The sequence below is a fragment of the Patagioenas fasciata genome, chromosome 9 (genome assembly GCF_037038585.1).
Source record: "Patagioenas fasciata isolate bPatFas1 chromosome 9, bPatFas1.hap1, whole genome shotgun sequence".
NCBI classification, from domain to species: domain Eukaryota; kingdom Metazoa; phylum Chordata; class Aves; order Columbiformes; family Columbidae; genus Patagioenas; species Patagioenas fasciata.
This window is the reverse complement of record NC_092528.1, coordinates 24,395,929-24,417,766: the sequence shown is the minus strand read 5'-3', so window position 1 is coordinate 24,417,766 and position 21,838 is coordinate 24,395,929. Positions and strand designations below refer to the sequence as shown.

The window sequence follows — 21,838 nt, the reverse complement described above, 5'->3', positions numbered from 1 at the left end:
GGAGAGCTCTCAGCCACACACAAAACCACCACATTCCTCCTGGTCCTAACAGCCTGACTGCAGCAGTATTCCCGTCTCTCCTTACTGCACAGAGCTGCAGGAACATCCCTGCTCCCCAGACTCACTTAGAAACAGCATCAGCAAACAAATATCTTTTCTAGATATCAAAGAGTCAGGAAGCACTTTGGAGACATACAGATCTTTCTTTCCCTGTTTCCGCATTTTTCTTGGGTCTCTTTCTCTAAGAAGAACTGGTGAGCAGCTGCACCTTTGGGTACCTTCCTGAACTGAATACAAAAGCAGGTCAGAGACAGGCACAGCCAACATTGAGTTCTCTCCTCTAGTGTAGGGTTGGGGAGTTGCTTGGTCAGTGGGTGATTTGTCTCAGTACAGGTATCTCCACACCTGAACTGGCCTCCCTTTTCACCCCAACAATCAACAGGCAAGCCAGGCCAGGTCCATAGGGTCCTGAAACCACCTGCATCTCTCCACTGATTGCAGAGGAAACAGATCGAACAGAAGCAGTTACACTGGTGACAACAGCCGGCAGAGTAGCTGCTTCCCACCAGGGAACCTCCTGTCCCATGTCTGGGCATAAAGCAGGACACTGGGATTTGTCATTTCTACAGCAAGCGGTGTGGCTGGGAGGCCTACAGACAAAATTTTAGGTGAAGGCAGCTTTTAACAGAGAACAAAGATTCAGCCATCTTTTCCTCCCAAAGCTCACTATAAAGTTATTACCTGAAGATGGAACTGTATAATCACAGGACAGGATGTTTCCTGCTAGCCCAAAAGCAAAATTCAACACATGACTTAAGGAACATGCTACTTTTGTCACATCATATGTTTTAACATTATTACTTTCTACCTACAGAGATATTTTATCCATCTTCCAGCATTGCTATCCATTATGCTGCAGCAATCATGCTGAAAACCTCAGTTTGTAGAAAAATCTCAAAACCAGCAGGTCAGCTTGAAAATTAAGGATGGTGGGATGTGCTTGTAAGTCTGAACAGAAAGCAGAAAGACAATGAAACAGACTGAGAACTTTTCCCAGTTTCGCAATTAGAAAAAAGAACAACCATTCCCAGCAGGCAATAGTCCCAGTAGGCAATAGTCCTAGTACTTATTGGAGCACTGAGGAAAAAAAATAAATAAAATAGAATCCTACAACCTTGATACTTTTGTTTAAAGCCCCCTCAATGATACTGCTCCAGGCTATAATCAATAAGAGAAAGAGGCAAACTAAAACAGAAAACAAAAATGCAGCACAGGTAAGCATATACCCTGCCATGAACACTTTCTTTCTACAATTCACAAAATTTACAAGAAAGCAAACTCAATCCTACTCTGTAACCTCATCCGTGTGTAGCAAGGGGAACTCAAATCCTGTTGCTCTTAAAAGAGCAATACTACATAAAGCACTTGGGATAAACCTATTCCTCCCACTCAGGCTTCTCCATACACTATTTTGCCGTAGGAGCAGATTTCCCCGAAAAAAAATGGAACTGCACTAATATGGACAAGATTTCAGCACCAATTTACCACCTCCCTAAAGTCAAACACTTCAGAATGGATTCAAGAACAAAGTTATAACTGCCTTGATCCCAAAGTACCAGCTAAACACAAGAGATTTCCACACAGTATGCATTCCCAGCACAGACCCCATGCTATTAGGATCCCCATACAACATACAAAAGGATATTTTTACCCTTAATTTATAAGCAAGGCTGTTATACTTTAGGATGCTTACTTTAAAGATCCTGTTCTGGTTGCCCATACACAGCTGTCCAGGGCTCAGGGCTGTTGCAGAAAGCTCAGTGGACTCTCCCCATATGCAGATGCAGCAAGCTGAAATCCTTCATATGTGGCACTCCCAGAAGATGCAGGAAAAGATCATGCCCAGGAATCATCCCCAGTGGAGAGCAGACCAACCAGAGTAACAGGGAGTAAAAGCTAAGCCACAGGTCTGTTCCCAACCTGCAGCATCTGCCAGCCTAGGGGCTCTTCCTAGGGTGAAGACATAGTTCTCAGATGACAACCCTTCTCAGAACAGTCAGCCAGCAACCAAGTCACTGCACATCCCCTGAAGGACATCCTGCTTGCTCTACTTTCAACAGGACAAAATCAGTTGCTCTGCCTGCCCTGCTTTTAAGTTTCTGAGCCCTTTGACACAGCTGAGGCCAACTAAATCATGATCTGATTGCTAATCTCCTTGTCTCTGCTTAAATCGTAATGTCATGCTGTCATTATTCATTTCAGCTGTTCTGCTGCTGAGTCTTAAAGTCATCTCAGTTCACCATCAGCTGCTGTGTGTCCTGCCTTATTGTACAGCTATACAGTGATTTTCTCCCTCCTGGGGCTTGCCAAGGACATGATAGTTGCAGGGTGCTCACACACACTTTGCTTGATCTCTAGGGATATGCTCACAGAAGGCCAGGGGATCAGGTACAAATCAGCTACTCTACAGAGTCACATCCCTCACCCTCATATCACAGGCCTTGCTGGAGGGATTTGCTGTGTGCTATGGGAAAAAGAGCAAGAGCTCTGGCAAAAATGCTTCCTATCAGAAGTTCTGCTATTTAAGGTGAATATGGAACTCACCCAATTAACTGGAAAATGGAGAACGTACAAGCAGAATAACTCCCCTTAAGGCAGAGAGGATCCATGAAGTTATGCACCAATGCTGCATTTAGCAAAGCCTCATTGAGGGCTCTAACTCTTGTTTATTCCGATCAGCACAGCAGCAGCACAAAGACAATCTGGCCACGTGCAGCAGCCTAAACCCCTGGGCACAGAACCCTACGCTCTATCAAGCACTGTAGGGTAGCTCAATTCGATCCAAACCTTGGGCTCTGGAGGACGAAGGAATAAGGCACAACACTGATTTCAGGCTGAGACTCTATTGTGGAAGGCAGTCTGCCGTGGCCTCATTTCTTGCAATTCACAGAACACCTCTTATTACAGCAATACAATGACATGGGGCGGCAGCAAGCCAGACCCCGCTTTGCCTTGAGCTGGGAAATCTAACAGGACTCAACAAAACCCTACTAACAGAAGTCGCCTTAATCTGAACTCTCCAAGTTAATGGCAGGGATCTCGGATAGGGTTTTCAATGATATCTTGAAAAGATGAAGAGCTTAGTGACCTCTCAGGGATTAGAGCCACTGGCTCCAAGGATTCTTATAGCAATGCTCTGGTCAGCAGGCAGGCCTCCACTTGAGGTTGTTGGTGCAGAACTGCTTTTAAATCCATTCCAGAAGTTACTGTGCCAGGTGTCAGAGGTGCTCTGTGTTGGTTATAGGATAATCTCTGAAGCTCTTGGGGTTATTGTTCTTTGCACAACAGGCTGTCAAAAAACAGAGGACTCTGCTAGCTTAGACAGCAAGCAGCCATTTTATATTCAGCAACCTCCAACAAGGTAGAAGGTACCTGCTGCGTGATTTTGACAGCAGACTTGCTCGCTAGTTTGCTCTCTCTTTCTGCAGCAGGACACAGTCTGACTCAACACCTCAACCCGGGCTTAGCACAGCAAGGCTGTCAGAGATGCCAGAGGCAGGATCCCCAAAGAGCCCTTCTGGTTCCTGCTAACAACATTGGTCTGGCAAGGGAAGAGTCTCCAGCCCTGATGTGAGCCATGGCTGGGCACACTGCTGACTCTCTTGTGTGTCTGTGCAACAGTTTTGCTGAGGATGTGACTGCAAACATGGGACCTGGAATACCTCTCAGGAGCATATTTCACAGAAATGTTCTTTAAACATTTGTTTATTGTAATTAAACATTTTAGCCTGGAATTTACACATTTCATTATTCTTATTTTCCCCCATTCAGGCTGCAGCTGTCATAATGGGAGGCTGATTTATGACTCACCCAACCAGCACTCAAATCCTTAACGCACCAAAACCAGCATTCAAGTCAGAGCGTAAACTGCTCCTAATTTACTTAGATTAACTCCATGTTTAAAGTATCACTGCAGAAACCACAGTTCCCCCCCCTGAAAATGAGGGGTTCCAGAATACGCGATAAGCCAAATACACCAAACACATGCAGACAGAGAAGGGCAATGAAATCCCTTCTCTGGAAGTACAGTATTAACGAAGGCGTCTATTAACTTGGCACGAAAATGCACCAGTGAGCTCCATGCAGATTACTATGGTGACAGGCATTGCCACAGAACTCAGGGAAAAAGAAAAGATGAAAAGCTGAGGGAGAAAATTGTTGGGGATTTTTCCCAACCAGGAACTGCTAAATTCTCCAGGGTGTTTGGAGTTACAATGAAGTGGCTGTCTTCAATTAAATGCACTACTGTCAGCATAAGATTAATAGCTCAACTCACGACAACGATTCACTGAACCCACCCAAACTGGGAAGCTCAGGAATAAGAGTACTTGCGGCTGCACCAGGAGCTGCTGTCCTTGAAGGTCAAGGGTGTGTTTCCCCCAGCAGAACGCTGTGCCCAACTCTTCCAAGCTGTGACACGGTGGAGCATGAGGCTTTAGCAGACACTGCGCACAGGTGTCCGTGACTGCACCTGCAGTGACTCATGCATGGAGCAGGTCGAAGCCTCCTGAGCCACACAAGGGGATCCTGGAGGATGCTCCAGCTGCGTTGCTCAGGTGCGGACGCAGGAAATCCTGCTGCAAAGTGCTGAGCATTCTCTGCTCCCACAGGAGTCAGTGAGTGCAGAAAAGCACACAGGCGGAGGCAAGGAGGACATTTCCCAGCCCCACAAAATGTTTGCCACAGCTTCTGTGGCAAAACTCAGCAAAATTGGAGCAGAAGGACACGCTCTGCATTGAGGAAGCCTACAAGCAGGTGGCCTGGACAGACTGGGCAATGCAGCCTGTAGCATCTCCAGGAAGAGGCAGGGACAGGGCAAATGAACTGCCGAGCCAAAAGAGGTGAGCAGCGTAGGGGGCACTGGCATTTGGATGCTTCCTCAGGCTGCCTGCACAGACACCGCATCACGGTGGACAAGAGCAGTTGCCCAAGCATTAGGAGGGGCCCAGTAGCAAAGCTCAGCATCCAGCCTCGCCTTGCAAAGCTGCCACAAACCACTTCAGTTTAGATACAGCCATGCAGCCTAACACACGGGCACATCACCCAGTCTGTGAGTAGGATGGAGAGATGTAAACAGACCGATGATGCTAAGATTTATTCCCGAGGTCTGTGACTCTGTGTGTACCGAACAGTTGATCCCAGCTCCTTTCCCAATGATGCAGAATAAAGGCCATGCCCAGCTCCAGTTCAACATGATTACAGGGTTAGTGTCACCCTCCAATTACAGGGAATTTATTTTGAGAAGAAAATGACTCTCAGACAATAGGGCTGCATAGCAGACTCGTGTATTTACTCATCTCAAGTGCAAATTTCCACCCAGGGCTACTAACTACAGAGAGACAACTGGTGTTTCCAGGATGCATTACATGAAATAACAGGCTGTGCTGACAGGGATGGCCTCTGCGTTTGAAGGAGAAACTTCCGAAAATGACATTTCCCTAACTCAGAGAGATGACAGGCTCAAGCCGATGACAGCGCCCATCAAAGCAATTGCCTCCCGTCACTGTCAGTGAGTCACTAGAGCAGAATGGCACTTTGTAGGCAAAAAGAGCATCTAGAGAAGTGATTTCCTTTCCTGTGCTGATGCTTGTAAGGAGGAATAGTAATGAGCCCTCCAACACCGAGCACAGCTGCCTGCACCCTCCACCAAGAAGCAGACATGTGAAGCTCTGCACTACGACTGCTTTGCTCTTACAAAGAGGAGTCCCTCCAGAGAAGTCTTATTTCTCAGTTGTAGAGTAGGTGAAAAGGATGGGGTTGCATGGCACTGGCATTTATGCAGGCCCTCCCGTACCCAGTGAATCAGCTGTACACAGATGTTAATAAAAGTCAGAGGTAAGGAGTAGAGACAAGAGTCATAAAAAGCAATGAAAATATAAGACAGAACTTGGGACCACTGCTACATGTGTCTCCCAGACCATCCTCTTCCTAGGAGGCTATGGATGTTAGGACTTGGAGAAGCCACCCTGCAGAGTATGAGCAGGGGAAGCTATTAAAAAAACTCCATCTCATTAACAGGGAAAAAAAAAAGGAGATCTGAAAAGAGTACAAGTATTGATTTTTTTCTTTTGAGACGATGTTTTGTTTGGAAATCTAATGAAAAAAAGAGATGTTAAAAGAGTTGGACATGAAGGCCAAAGTTTAATTTTGAGTAGAATGAAATATTGCATTGGATTTGAATCCCCTCCTCCCCAGAAACTGCTTTTATTTGACCAGAGAGCTAAAAAAATCAATTATTCATACAGCCACACTCCTGGGTTTGTCTTTGCCTCCCCCAGGACATGGTTTGTGTTGCTCTGTTGATCCAGTGTGCTTTACCCACAGTCAAAATTTCGAAACATATCCCTTTAAAGAGCAATCTTCTATACCTGTATTGACTTGAGCTCCAATGAGGACAGAACCAAAGCCTGACAGAAATTAAAATCATAAAGGAGAGATGTAGGGCTGTTCCAGAATTTATGCAGGGTGAGCTTTTTCAGGTAAGGGAATTAAAAAAGCGAGAAGTTTAATGGGAAAGACGTCGTAGCTACAGCTCCTAAGCTGTCATTTTCTAGCACAATCAATGCCTTGGCTACTGAAGGTTAAAGCATACTCATAAGTATGGATAGCAGACCATGCAAAATATATTATTTATTTTGAGGAACACCCTGCAATTATTCCTGACATATTGTGTAATTAGCCAAGATTACAGCATATTCACCCAGAGTGAAACAGAGAATAGCACAAATATTATGTGTGAGCCCACAATCACAGAGCGCATTTCACTTGGGTGCAAACGTGACCACATGAACCAACCACACGGTTCGTGGCAGCTTCTCCCCAGTTCCCATGGGCCGCAGCAGCTCCCAAGTGGGCATCCACGAAGGGGAAACATCAGGAGTAAAATCCACATTTTCCCCATGCCAGCTTGAGTGTTACAGAAAGATTTAGCAAATGGTTATCCCTGCCCTGCAGAGCATTTGGGTTCAGGGATGATTGAGCCCAAAGCTCACACTGGCAAAGAAGGGGACCAAGCTCTGCTGTCCCCAAGGGCAGTGGGAAGGCAGGCACGGAGGATGATGCCCGGAGATGCTGCTTGCTGGGCTTCGCTGCCTGGAGCTGGCAGGAGGGAGAAATGGAAAAGGAGCCCTGTCCTCTCCCCCCACCTGCAGCACCTCTCACCCCACAAACAGATGGAGGGGGAGAGGGTATCCTACAGGGCCACACGTCACCCAGCTGCAACCCCAGGGGTTGTCTGATGGGTCAGAAATCCTGGGCAACCTTGTGGCAGCCCTTTGCTGCTTGCATGGTTAGGAAGGCTGTGTTACGCTTTGTTGACTCCAGTGTGCAACATAAAACTTTTTCACTGTGAATTAATCAGATTTCTTCCCATTTTTCTACAAAGATTTAGGTTGGATATTAGGAAATTCTTTCTACTTAGAATTGCTCCATGGGAGGGTGTAAAAAACAGGTTAAAGAAACGCCTGTCTGGGCAATGTACGTCTGGCGTCAGTGCAGGGCTGTGGCTGGACTAGTCAACCTTGGTGGTTGGTTTAGGAGACCCACAACTTGGTGACATTTCCACACCTCTGCACTCCAGGTTTGTTGAAAGGCTCCACGGCACCGTCCCCAGCTCCCCTCACCTTGAAGGTGCCCCACACAAGGCACCAGATCACTAACAGTCCTCGCACAAGCAGAGCAGATGATGCTGTGCTGTTCACATCTGCCACAGCCCTGTGATTTGTTTTGTTCTCAGATGCTACATCTCTCCGCTTCCCCCCACCAATCCAACATGTCTGAAACACCGCAGAAACACTAAGTTCCTCACATAAACAAAACACGCCATGGAAACAGCTATATCATTCTTCCACCCTGTTCCGCATGCCTGGGAAAATAAATTAATTAAAATAGAAAATGAAGAGAACATCTTATCAACAAGCACTGAGCAGAAATTAATCACTTAAGATGCTATTGGTCTTGAGCAGGGTACCTGGTGCTACCAACACCAGGCCACAGAAGAGCCCTAGGAAATCACTGGGTAAAATCTGGGTACCAGTGTCACTCTGCAAGCATTCAATAACATCAGGCAATAATGTTCCCTTTGGGCTCTTTCATGCACTCCCTCAGCATTTTTCCAGAGGGATGAGAGGTGTGAAACTTTATTTAACAGATAATCAGTCTGTGATGTGGAAAAATTAAAGCTTGAGTCAGTCAAGCCTGTATTGTAAGAACTTTTTGCTCTTTGCACCGATGTAGCTTCAGCCTGCCTGTAGAAGTTTACAATCATTTTTTGACCCAAAATTATGATGTTACTGAATTTCAACAAATCTTATGCAACACCTAAATGCATAAAGAAAACGTGTAGCATGTGCCACTCAGGTTTGAAACAACATTACAGTTCAAAGACCAAGATCATGTTAAAAAGAGCCAAAACCCACCATGTGACTCAAAGTTCTTTCCTTTTGCTTTGTGAAAATACACCTTCTTTTTTTTTTTTTTTTAAACCTGCAGATTTTCATTTTCCATCTGACCCAGAAGTTTCCTTCAACCTAATGAAAGCATAGTGTGAGAAACTCATCATTTTCCTCATTCCACCTAAAGCTCTGTTTTAAACAAGGATGGCATTTCATGGTTCATATCTCACTACAAACACCTCGTTCCTGATGCTGGGTGACCCTCAGAACTCCAGGGAGATAGGAAGGTTCACTGGCCGCTCCGTTGCTCTCTCAGAGCTGTAAACAGTGAGCTCCCTCCCCAGGGATGCATGTGCTCAGGATGACACAGTGCAGATGGAGCAAAACCAGAAAATCTGCCTCTCCAATAGGTCTCCAAACGCAGCTCCAGCTCCTGCAGCTGCCCAGGAGCCACTCGCTGCCTGAGGGCTCAGGGTGAAGGAGCTCTCAAACCTCACCTCGTGGTTCCTAATCATTCAGGAGCTGCTATCAGGCTCTAGCTCTAAAACCTAACATTTATTTAATGGAAATAAGAGCTGTGTTTTTGAAGAAACAGAAAGGAAAACAGTAGAAGAAACATTCAGGGAAGTGGAGAAGGTAGGAGTGGCACAGAAGGAAACAAAATAAAAGCGAAACCAAATGTTTATAAATTTTTAAATAACGATACTGTGTGCTAGGCAGCAGGCAGACCCTGCACTGAAGAGCATAAAACCAAATTATAAAAAGCCAACAGAGCACTGGTAGTTACTCTACACGCTCTGACAGCCCTTTTAGCCACCGTCACAGAAAATCCCCACAAGAGCGTGATGTCGGTCACCAGAGGATGCCTGCACGAAGGGCTGCAGATCAATACCGGAGGCGGAGGGTGCAGACAGCCAGCAGCTCAGACCCGATACGGTTACAGGAGCTGTGCCAGGGAAAGGACCAGCTCCGGAGCAGGTGGCCAGCATGTGATCCCTCCATCTCCTGCAGCCCCGCAGCTCCCAGGTCCCCAAGGAGCATCCTCAGGAATAGCATGTGCTTCCCAAATCCGAGCTGGTCCCTGGAAGCCAAAACCACCCTGTTATTTTGCTAATTTCTACTGCTTTTCAATTTTCTGGAAGATGTGTACTGGCTTAACTTGCAGCAGTCCCATAATGCTTGACCTTTTGCAAACAGTTTTGCTTTGGGGAATGAAGGAATATATTTATTTGGCAGTTAAGGCAATATGGGTGACAGCTGCTAAGCAAAGAAACTGTGCAGACAGCAAAGGGACGGGACTGCAAACTATGCTGTTCTAGATAAATATCAATTAAGTGAGCATGTTCTATTAACCTCAAGACCTGGCTCTTTTCTTCCTTTATTTTGATCCAAAATGTTTAAATATTTCAATAAAGGAACATTTCAGGGTTTTCTAATCTTTAGCATGATTGCAATCAGCTTTCAGCTAGGAAAGTAGAACAAGTAAGAGAATTAGATTGCCTCTCTGTGGATATTTTGCCAGTTCACAGCATGCAGCTGTCCACTGGATATAATACATCCCCTGAACAGAGCACGCTGCTGGAGGGGAGGCGAGACAGGAGAGCCACGGGGAGAGAGCTCTGCACAGTGCACTCCATAGGTGCTGCAGTGGGATGCGGGAGCACCTCTGTGCTCTCTGTCACTGGAGCTGCTGTATCTAGCCCTGGATCTTCATCCTCAAATCCAGACCCTGCCATTGAAGGCAACCAGCCACTTCACATCTCCCCTTTTCTGACATCCATCAATGGAGTCAAGTGCTCCAAATGTGAAATATCACACTGGAAAGGCCCCAGAAAGAAAGACGGGGAGCACAGGAAGGCACAGCATCACCGCTTCCCTTTCACCTCGGCTTCCCACCTTCTGGCCAGAGAAATGCCACAGGTCCCCAGCTGAGGGTTTCTCTTTGGGAACATGATGGTGCCAAGGATCATCCAAAATAGAGTTCATCCTTGTGCTCAGTAACACTGAAGGAGAAGGGGGCACTGATGCAAAGCAGAATCTGAAGAAGGTGGCCCTGGGACCAAATCCCCCCTTCCTCCCACATACGACTTCAGGTACAACAAATGCACATGTTGCTGAGCAGAAAGTAGAGCTGCCAACCTTCCCCCTTGACTTGAGCCAAGGTCTGCAAAAGGGGTCTGCACAAGAGCTCAATACTCCTCCAAAATCAGAGCTTTGCCAGGAACAACACAACCCCATACAGCATCTCCTTAGCAGGATCCCAGGAACAGTGGCACAGTCACCCCCTGCAATACTGGGGGAAAGGGACAAACCCAAAGCCACAGAGCAGATGCAGGAACAGAGCTGCAAAGCCCCATTCCACAATGATGCTGTTTCCAGCAATAGCGCTTATCTTGCAGCCCAGCACACTCCATGGGCAAAGGGCAGAGAGCAGAAATGCCCAGAGTCACTGCTCATAGCCAGCCTTCCCCACCACACCGGCTACCAGCCAGCAGCTCAGCCCTGAGGACAAGAAGGGCTCAGGTCACCACCCTGCCTCCAAGCCTGAGGCTTTGTCCCTCTGTCACCTTTAGTCAGGGTATCTCGTAATGCACAGAGGACAGCAGAGGTGTCTGACGGGTGTCAGGGAGTATCCAGCTGAATTTTCTCAGCAGCCACGGCAGCTCCATCAGGATTTCAGAGAGCCCCAGTTCAATACTTGGAATAAGCACACGGATACTTATCTGTGCTGCAGCCCGGGGGTTGGAAAAGCCAGCGTGGTCTGCCTGAATGGTAAATACCACAGACGTGTTCTGCAGCTCTCTTGAAAGCTGCTTTCTGGTTTACCATTTAAAAAATATGTTGTAGCTGCTATTTTCAGAGCCAGTACTGTCAGGAAGCTGTAGCCCTGCTATTGTGCTGCAAAACCTCAGCATCCACGTTGACTCCCCTCAAAGCACAAACCCTCCCTTTAAAAGTAATTTATTCCAGGAGCCTATGGTAGCAGTGTTCGCTGGGTGAGGGGCACAAAGTGTGTCCATGGTTCTATAACAGCTTTTAATAGGGATGCAAAATAAAACCAGCCTCCAGAAAGAATAAGTTATTTCAGGATTCTGCTACTTGTCAGAACAGGGTAAATGTAAAACAATAGGTGTAGTAGTTTGCCTTATGCTCAGAAAGGATAATGTATTAATATGAAGAATATTGTGTTAGCTAGGGAATAGAGACAATCCATGTATTAAACAAGAGAACGGAGTATAAAGATACCATTTCCCTGATAGAATGCAGTGCAAACAGCCTGAGTACTGGGTAGATGATTTTAGTACAAGTCACTTCACAAGAGACTTCCAACAGCAAGGCACAACAATAAGGCAGCCTTGGCAATGATACTACAGTAGCACACAGAGCATATGGAAATGTATGTATGTTTAAATATTAGTTCTTTGGAGTTGCTTTCCCTGACCTGCTCTCTTTAGTACTCTTGGTCACTTTCTGCCAAGCCATGGAACTTGCAAATACAAAAGGGACGTCAATCTCTTACATATTTTGCTTGTTAAAATTTTTACTTTGATTTCAATAATAATAAATCACAGCTTGGCTTCAACTGTGCAGGAGTAGGAAATTCCCAGGAATAATATGCACATGGCTTTTCAGAGGGATGGATCAAATGAAACGAATGCCAGAGGAACAGAATAAATGCCTAGCTGGCCGATTTGGCAGTTAATGGTGTGCCCACTTGGGGAGGGGAAAGAAAGCAGATAAGCCCAAGTGAATTTGCACTTGCTCCTCAACATAGTGAGACTCAGGATCATGTTTGTCCCTCACAGGAGTGAAATTCATACAACCTCTTCAGCTCCTGTGGCAGCCCTGCTCTCCACACTGCTCGAGTCAAACAGTCGAAGTTTTTTTTTGTAACAGATATCTATTAAAATATGTGGTATGTGGTATGTGGTCTACTGAAACTATTCTAAATGCATGCTGAATTCAGCAAAGCAAGGAAGGAAGGAAGAAAATCTTGTCTTCGTTTCAGTATTTTTGGAACTCAAGCTTTTGGTTTAGTATTTCAAAGCAACATTTGATTTAGAAGTATATCTGAAAGTTAAAGAAAAATACACATATAAAAATCCTCCAAATTAAATTGCACCTTTTTTCCCCCCAAAAAAACCCAGTTATATCAGTCAGTGATAAATTGATTTATATGGATCTTTTAGTTTATGGGGAGGGAAAATAATCACTCATGAACCTCTTTTCACCCTGACTTTTCCATTTGGCTGGTGACAGAGGAATCAATCATTTGTATTGCTCTAATGGTGAACCTCCTCTGCTGGCTAATGATTTTCAGTGCTCCCACAAGCACAGCTACCCCTGAGGCCATGGGGAGAGAAGATATCCATCCCTCTCAGAGCTTGGATGACTTCCACTGATTTTCTTGGCATCAACCAGTCCAGGAACAGTATGAAGTGACTTACTGACTGACATGCTCACCCACAAGCAGTGTTGCAAAGCAGGCTGGCTGCTGAGTTCTCCATGCTCTGGAGTGAGCCAGGAGCCTGCCCATCGTCCCCCAGATTTTGGAGCCAGAGAGCTTGGGGTTGCTATCTGCCCACTCCCCCCACCCAGTAACCGAGCACAGACACACACCGTGATAGTCACCACATCTGCAAGTCACGAACGTGTGTGATACCACCCCCGGGGATCAACTTGACAAAATGAAACTCATCTGCGGAGCTGTCATGAGCAGGAGGGAGCCTTTTCCCCCGCTCCTGATTATTTTGGCATTCATTAGCACCGGCGGATGCAGAAGGCGCTTACAGCACCAGCGGCAGACCTCTCCGAGGACAGACTGCCCCAAACAAGGAGGACACATGCCCTCAAGGCTGTGTCCGTTCCCCTTGACATTATCTAGGCTTGTTTGGCCAGCCACTTGGCATACATGCCCTCATCTCAGCTAGTACTTCCAACAAGTCCTGCTGGCAAAGCGATGCCAGGATTTCCAGGCATTTTTATTCACCAAAGCCACTCAGATGGGGCACAGCACCAAATTCTGCAGAGGAACAGGCAGAAGAATGCGACGGCCTCCCCCTTGGCTAGTGCACACCCAGAGACACATACACACGTTATGGAAAAGCACTGGGATCCAGCGGGAATCCTGCTGCCGACAGCAGCTACGTGCTGAAATAACGAAGACATCGGGACACAATAGCAACGGAGGGGCCAAATTCCACAGGTTAGGCAGATATTGCAGCTGTTCTGAGATGAACTACTCCATAAAAACAGGCAAGGATTATGACAAATTTAACGGGGTGCTAAAATGGTGGTTTTTTCCATGAGTTTCAATCATCGTTTTCATCCTGCAAGAAATCAGAAAGGACTTCAGGATTTAATTCGGGGAATTTAACAGCTTGCAAAGATGACAGACTTTTCAAATGTTTTAAATGGATCCCTGAATGAACAAAGTCCTTCTGTGTCCTTCAACTAAAGTTGCTCTTATATTTTACTTATACTGCTGTAAAAATACCAACATAGGTATATTTAAATTCCAAATCTCCGTTTATTATTCAAAACAAGAAATACCGCAAAAGGAAAACATGTTTGAAGTTACTGCTTTTTTTTCTATGCGTGAGCCATTTCCTTCAGTTTGGAAGAAGCCTTTATATTTTCCTTAATGAAAAGCATCCTTTCCTTAGAGGAGTGCAAAATACATATCAGACAGGGGAACAAAAACCAAAACAAAACAAAACAAAAGGCAGAATTATTTTCTTTTCCCTGGGGTAAAAAACCTGTTTGAGACTGAGCTCTGCATTCTGAGCTAGAAACTCATCTACAGAAGCAACACCCGAAGGGATGGAGATGATGCTACACAATACCTGGCACCGCCTGACCCAAAGCTGCCTAAATACAAATATTATTTCCCCAAGTAACGACACCCTTTCAGCAGGCTTCACTCAGAAAAAATCCCCACCAACCCTCACTGATGCCGTGCCTGATGCTCCAGCCTTTTTCACTTTGTGCATGGCCCCAAACTCCCCAGCTTTGCTGTTCAATGGCCATGGATGATGGAAAACCTGCTCCACCCCAGCTTTCCAGAATGAGCTCTGCCTGAGAACAGGTGGTGAAGCAATGGCCACAGCTTTCACAAACAAGCTGGATCCACCAGCCCAAGGCTTCCAGCCTATTACAAAACAGCCGAAAAAGGGATGAAGAAGCTGTAAAGCGGACACAACTGCTTGGTTCAACCATTTGTTGGCAGAGAAGTCATGTAGAGAGAGCTGCTTTGTCTAGTCTTCTGCATTCCCCTCTTGGATCCATCATTCTCTGATGGATGATCCATGTCTTGAACCTGCATCCAAAAGCCATGCCATACAGCAATTTATTTTGAATCCTCTATCAAGTTAATATAGTCACAGCAAAATATATACTTTAATCTTTTCCATCTGCACTTTATACATATAATTGTACAGGTGCTGTTGTACACACACATATTTTGCTTGGCACCTGCACAACTGCGGTCAATGACCTGCATTAATTCACAATAATGGGATTGAGCCCATGTGTCCAAATTTTCAGCTTGGTCCACGATACTCAGCATCTTTATTTGGCCTGTGTTAAACCGTTAAATCATATCGTGAAGTCAAACACATGCAAGAGATATAAAAGAACACAGAGTGTGCATATGCAAGAGCTGCCTTTGCCCATTGAAAAGGGAGATGGAACAAGTGCCCATTTCACAACATGGTGCTTATTGCAACTGACAAATAAGATGTTTACGCAGTCTGTTTGGTCTGTTTTCCCTAAGAGCTGATAGCTTTGATTATACAAGATGTCCCTTTGTGGCTCTGGGTCCCCATCGCTTGCCAAAACCTGCAACTTCTCATGCGTGAGCCTGAACCTCTACCGGGTGTGAATTCTCCCTTCCCATATAAGAGCAGGAGTATTTTGCTCTTGCTTCACACAAGCTTTGAAATGAAGCACAAGGTGCCAACCAGTGCAAAATGTAACTCCGCTCACGCACATCTTTACTGAATATTTTAGTTACAGCACTGAGTCGCATATAAAAACACTTAATTGATGTAAGCTCCGAGAGTTACTTTTACAAAAGCGAAGGGAACATAGACCACAGAGTTATATTTCTGCAATGGTGCGAGATGTTACAGCTCCACCATTGTCTCTTTGTAAGCTCACTGGCAGTGAGGGGCACAAAGTGCGTTGTGCTGGAACGAGCATCAGGAATTAGATCTCTGTTTCAGGTGATGCTCCATGCCTTGGTCTCACTTTCTGTAAAATGAGGAGAATCCTTTCCATTTGATAGACCTTGTTGAGTACTACAGATGAAAATCACTCTGTAAATGTGAAGTATTTTGACAGTTAGTCCCCTCAGCCATAAAACGAGGTCATGTTTAAAAAGGTAAAGACAGTTCCCCTACTACTGTACCATTTCCAAATGGGACTGTACCCCTTTTGAAAAAGGACGTTTCTCACGTTCCTTTCACTGGCTTGCAAAGTACTGAGCCAGCAGATCATTAAGAACACATAATCACTAGGGTTGAGGGTCACTGCACAATGTATGCATTTTTCTTTAAACCAGTTTCAATCCATTTGCATGTCATTTCCTATGCAGAAGAGCGACTCTGCAATGAATAAGTTATCTGGGCACAATACACTCCCTGAATAAACAATGTGAATAGCGGCAAACCCAGTGGCACGCTGCTTTCTGAGCAGCACACCTGAGTCCAGGAATAGAAGGCAATTTAAAATATTGATACAGGGAACTAAAGCAGACACAGTCCATAGACTAGGAAAGGATGCTTGAATTTTTTTCAAAGCGACTTAATTCCTCAGCTTCTTTAATTTTATAAAATGAATACTGTACTGGTTACAAGTGATTGACTGACAGCTCTAAAAACTGAACAGCTCTATTTTTACAACACTGAATAGCATCAATCCTTCTTCTAAGCCCATAAAAAGTCTTCCTTAAATCACTCTGGTCTGTAAGTCATCAATCACATTCCTCAGCCTGAAAGTCCATGCAAGTTGAGGGGATTCTTAGAACTCATCAGTTCTTCACAGGTATTTAGTGAGTCCAAAGGGAGCAGAATTGGATCTGTGAAGCTGGGAGTGCTGTGGCAGGATCAAAACAAAAAGCCTCACCAACTACACACTGCTGTGAAAGTCACTCAAACTTTAACGAGACAAAGCATCTTGAAATCTAGGAACAGGTCCAGACTTCCCAAGCACTTTTAGTCATTGAGGGACCTCATTCAATAGCAGATGGAGAAGCGAGAGGAAAGGGAAGAGATTTCAGCAGTGAGACTCCCAGGTCCTACTCTTGATCCTACCAAGAGTCATTCCTCAGACAAAATGACCACACTTTTTCGACAAGAGCCATATTTTGGTCTGTATTCACAGGACAAATAATATATAGGATGGTCCAGCAAGCTATCACTCATCAAAGCTTGGTAAGACAAACAAAAAAAGTATTTTTTTTTCTTTTTGAATATTTTAAGTCATGCTATATTTCAGGTATTTTGCATCCTCTTTTGGTAACTGCTCTAAAACACATCATTAAAGTGCCTACTTTTCACAGCCTAACCCCGTGCATTTCAAGTCTTGAAGCATTTTGCTAGCTACATGTAGTCCCTGCCCCACAGTCTGTGAATCAGGGGTGCCGTCAGCAATCCAGAGTAATTATTCCTTCCCCTTTGTTGACAGCAGTAAAAGTAAGCCATCTCCTATGGTGAGCAGCCTTCCCCCTATTTCTTTTTGTTCCTCACTTGAGTACAGGTTATGTACCCCAACCTAAGACCAGAAGAGCAGCCCTCAGCAAGCTCTGACACCTTGCTGTAGAGTCATGACTGACAGACTTCAGATGTGGAGAAGGGGCTTCATGAAGAGACTCATCAACAAAGTATCCATGTATATGGGAAACATAGGATTACACAGATCAATGGCACAACCCTAAGAACTGAAGTAAACGAGTGTGTCTCATTTTTAACCATGATACTGACAGACATCTGAGAAAAGCACATTCACAGTGGCTTTCTTACCTTAGTGGTGATTTACAGTAGTAAAAAAAATAAAGAAGTAAATACAAATTCCACCAAGAAATCACAGAGGGCCTACTCTTGCCAGGTACTGAACTGTCACACCTACCAAGGACGGGTGAGAAAACAAAGCACCTCTCAGAACTGGAATTGTGGGTGGTGGGACTTCATCACGGAAATGTGAGCAACATGTACACTAGGACTGAAGTTTTCCACTAGGAACCAAGATTACACATAAGCACACAAAGATATAGAGAGGAAAAAAGACTATCCTGAAATGCATTCCTAGGTCCTTGCAAGCTCACTGCTAGGTGTAACAGTTGTGCAGCTGCCATCTGGAAAGCTTTCTAAGCTAACAAAATTCCCTGTGCTCATGAAGTAGCACTTGATGGATCTAGTTATCAAATGGCCACAATTCTAATTGAGCCTCAGTTTATCGATTTCCTTGTCACCATGCAGAAAATAAGAGGAAACTGTTTAAAAAGTGAACCTACAGGGAAATGGAAAAATGCAGTTCTGGGCTAAGCTAGCACAGATTAAGTCACCGCGTGTCTCCTGCCGAAGGACCCACTTCGCTCCCGCTTCAGATAGGAGCAGAGGGATGCTGGCAGCTGGTCTGTGCCCACCCATCCCACCAGCCCGGAGAAGATCCGACGGGAACCAGGCGAAAGTTCAGCGTGGAGCAAGCCTGTCCCCAGCCGGCGGTGCCGGGAGAACCCCGGGGCCGGCCAGCCCCTCCGGAGCAGCCATCCCGGCAGGTCCAGGGCTGCCCCACCCCGCGGACCGGATCCCCACGGCCTCGGCCCGCCGTACTCACCCGGTCTCCTCCTCACCGGCCTTTTCCTGCCGCTGCAGAAGCGCACTTTGCTGAAGACGCCCAGGACGTGCCTCTCACAGAGGGAGCGCCCGTCCTTGCTAGGGCTGGAGCGGCGCTTGGAGGCGGACACCCGGTCGCTGTTGGACTCCCTCGCCTGCCGCTTCTGCCGGATCAACGAGCTGGCGATAGCCGCTGCCATCGCCGCTCATGGGCCCCCCACGCCGCTCCGCGCCGCTCCGGGGGGCGCCGCCCGGGCGCGCTGAGGCCGAGCCGCCGCCGCGCCCCGCGGGGACGGGGCTGGGGACACCCCGCTTAATGCGCTGCAGCCCCGTGTCCCGGCGCCGGGGAGGGCTCAGCCGGCCAGGCGGAGCAGGGCACCCGGGCTAACAACCATGGCTGGCCGCTGGACCCCGCCGCCCATCGGTCTGTCCCCGGTGAGCGCCAATCCCGGCGCGGGCGCCCGTCGGCGAGATCGCCGGCCGGCCTGGCAGCGGCCCCGCGCCTTGTAAATCCGAGAGGCTGCTGCCCCGCTTGCAAAGGTCCGCCGGCGGCAGCTATGTCCAAAGGGTGGGGGCGCGGAGGATCCGCGGGTCCCTGCGGCGCGATGCCGCTCTGCTCTGCCCGGCCGCAGGCGGCGGCGCTCCCTCTCGCCGGCCGCGTTCCGACGAGGGGCCGTGGGATGAGTCAGAGCCCCCCCGGCCCGCGGCGAGCCCGGACCCCAGCCCGGTGGCTCCGAGGCGCGGCGCGGCAATGCGCGCACATGGACGCGGCTCCGCTCCGCTCCCACGGCCGGGCTCAGGGCGAGCCGCGCTGCATCTCTATTCGCACTCCTCCTCTTTTCCCCCCCTCCCCACTCCGCTCTCAGAGAGGGCAGGAGGGGAAGGAAAAAGCAGCCACGGGGAAAAGCACCAGGCCAGCAAACAAACAAAAAGAGGCGATTAAATTAAATTAAATTAAAAAAAAAAAAAAAAAAAAGCGCCCCGGTCGCGGGTGCGAGCTCACATCGCCGCAGCTCGGCGGCCCGGGCTCATAGCGCCATGGCTGGCGCAGCTCTCCCAGCCCTGCTCGCCGTTTCTGCCCCGGCAGCGGCTCTCCCCGACAGCAGCAACCCACATCGTCCGGCCCGGCGGGAGGCCGCGGAGCGCTCGGCACCGGGGCGGCCCCGGGCCCGGCTGCCGCGGCGGGAACGGTGGCGGGAGGGGCGATGCGAGAAGGAGGTGGAGGGCGGGGGGTGCGGCTGCCTCTGCTGCTGCTCCGTGCGGGGCTCAGGATGCTCCGCGGTGCCGCCCGACGGTGGCGGGGCGAGGAGGAGCCAAGCCGCGCCCGCTGCCCGCCCGCATCCTCCGGTCCGGCCCCGGGAGCTGGGGGGGAGCGAGGCGGGGAGAGGGGAGGGAGTGGCCAGGGAAGCCCCCCCGGACGCCCACGCGGCACGGAGTTGCTGCCAAAGCGGCGGGGAGCCTCGCAGCACCGCGGCGGCCGGGTGGGTCGGTCGGTGTCGGCCGGGAGCTGGGCTCCGGGAGAATTGCAGCTGCTCCCGCTCGCCTTCCTCTACGCAATCCTACGTGATCGAGGTTTGGATGAGAAAAAACGCGCAGGCAGAGCGAGGCGACTGCAGCTCCGCGGCTGCTCTGCCCCTCCGCCCGGGCAGCCCCCGGCCGGCCCGCCGCCCCCTCTGGGAGCCGGGCTTCCCCGGAGCCGCAGCCCCGCCCGTCCCCTCCGAGGGAGTCGCCTGCAGCAGCCACCCCGGCCACCTCCTCGGCCATTGCTGCAGGTGCCCGAGTGCCCAGCCTGAGCAGTCGAGCATCTTCATCACTTTCCCTGCTTCTCCGTGCAAGGAGAGACCGGGGGACAGCTCCTGGCACCCCAAGGGCTGCGCTGCCGTGGGGCGGGGAGGTCGGTGCCTCGGCTGGGGACCGTGCAAGCCGGCTGCAGTGGCGGGCACCACCGCGCTGCCCCGTTTTAGAACGGTCCCAGGCAAACCACCAGGTGCTCTGCTCGGGCCAGTCCGCAGGAGCCGGACCGGCTCCCTCGTATCTCCAGCCACAGAACTGCACCAAACAAAATGTAAGGAGCAGAAATACATCTCCGGTTATCCAGAGAGGTGACTGCTGTAGTTTCCCTGAGAACAGTGCTCCCCAGTTTCACGTTCGAATAAGAGCTAACAAGCGTATATGCAGGAGGTGATGAGCAAGATGCTTGGGGGAGCATATAGCAGTCAGGGTGGAGGGAGATCTGCCCCAGCTACACTTCGGTGAGTACCAGTGGCACGACAAGACTAATGCAGTCCTGAAGATGCAGGGGTGAAGCATGTCCCTCGCTGAAGAGGGGACTTTAAACCAGTTGGTGATACACCCTGGGAATTACCAACTTCAGCAAAATAATCCTTTTAACTACTTCATTACAAGAACTCCAGCTCTAAACTCATGTAATGTATCGGGGAAAAAGGCAACTAGAACAACCACCCACTAAGTCCTTAAAGATTAACTAAAGTCTGGCATTTACTTCTTAATTTTCGCTCTTAATCCCTATGCATACCATAGGAGGTGGAATCAGGTTCTCCAAGAGAGAAAAGGGGAGGAAGATACTCAGAAACGTTTGGGAGATATAAATGTTTGACTGTTGATCTCTTTTTAACTGTTGCCAAGTTTTTTGAGCAGATTTCACTGTCCTGATCAATAAAGATTTTTCTTCCCTTTCCTGTAACTAAAATGCTTCATATTTTAATTTTCTCTGCTGGATTATTTCACTTGACATCAAAGAATGTAGCAGTACAAGGTACAGGCATGGCCTAAAGAAAGCTGTTTGCAATCAGAGAATCACGGTCTGAACTGCCAGTGATTTATCCAAAGCTTCATCTTCAAAGAATGTGAGCAAATCTGGTATCTTCCCAAGAAAGAGGTTTTACATCTATATATAAAGATACTTTTTTGCCTGTAGTCTTCAAATCTCTGTTGAAAGAATGCTGGTTTATTTCCCCCTCATATTAGATAAGTTTCAGTTATTTTGACATGCAACTAATTGGTTTTCTTGTGTAGCTGTAAACTAGGAGCAGCAGCTTGGCACTATAAAGTGATCCCAATCAGTGATAAGGTTGGTCACAGTATAATTTTTTTTCTGGTGATTTGTGCATCTGAAAGAAAAGCTACTGCAACTCTAAGAAGAAATGCTTCTCCCAGGTCTCTCTGCTTCTGCAGTGATGCAATTAAATTAAAGCAGAGTTTGTGAAACTGAATATAATGTTGCATTTGCTAGCACGTAGGTCTGTCTTTATTTATAGATGGCCAAGGAGTCCATGGGCTTTGGTTCTGAATACAGGCACAGCGCCATGAACTCATCCGTCATGACGTTACTGGCATGCGCATCTGCTCTGCACCATTCTGGATCATGCCCCAATTTCACAACGTTTTCTGAAGAGCCTTTGCTTTTATAAACACCAAGCAAGCCTAGAGCTGTCTTGAGCTGGAAAATTGAAGACAAACCTCATTGTGCTCCTGCACTGTCAGTCTTGCAGGTGAAACTTTACCTTTGGTGGGCTGCCAAGAAAAGCT

The 21,838-nt window shown here is 47.8% G+C and overlaps 1 protein-coding gene across 4 annotated transcripts in view; it reads right to left on the bottom strand.

Moving 5' to 3' along the window:
• The window catches only part of FGF12 (fibroblast growth factor 12), a 220,801-nt gene that overhangs the window by 76,319 nt on the left and 122,644 nt on the right, over nucleotides 1–21,838 (bottom strand). Inside the window, exon 1 of one of the 4 annotated variants that reach the window (XM_071812644.1) lies at nucleotides 18,291–19,812. The exons of 2 other annotated variants lie outside the window; for them this stretch is intronic. In XM_071812644.1, coding sequence (XP_071668745.1) covers nucleotides 18,291–18,489 — 199 coding nt within the window. In that variant the 5' untranslated portion in view covers nucleotides 18,490–19,812. Of the gene's footprint in view, nucleotides 1–18,290; nucleotides 19,813–21,838 lie in introns of those variants that run through there. One more of the 4 variants, XM_065845052.2, reaches the window with a different exon arrangement.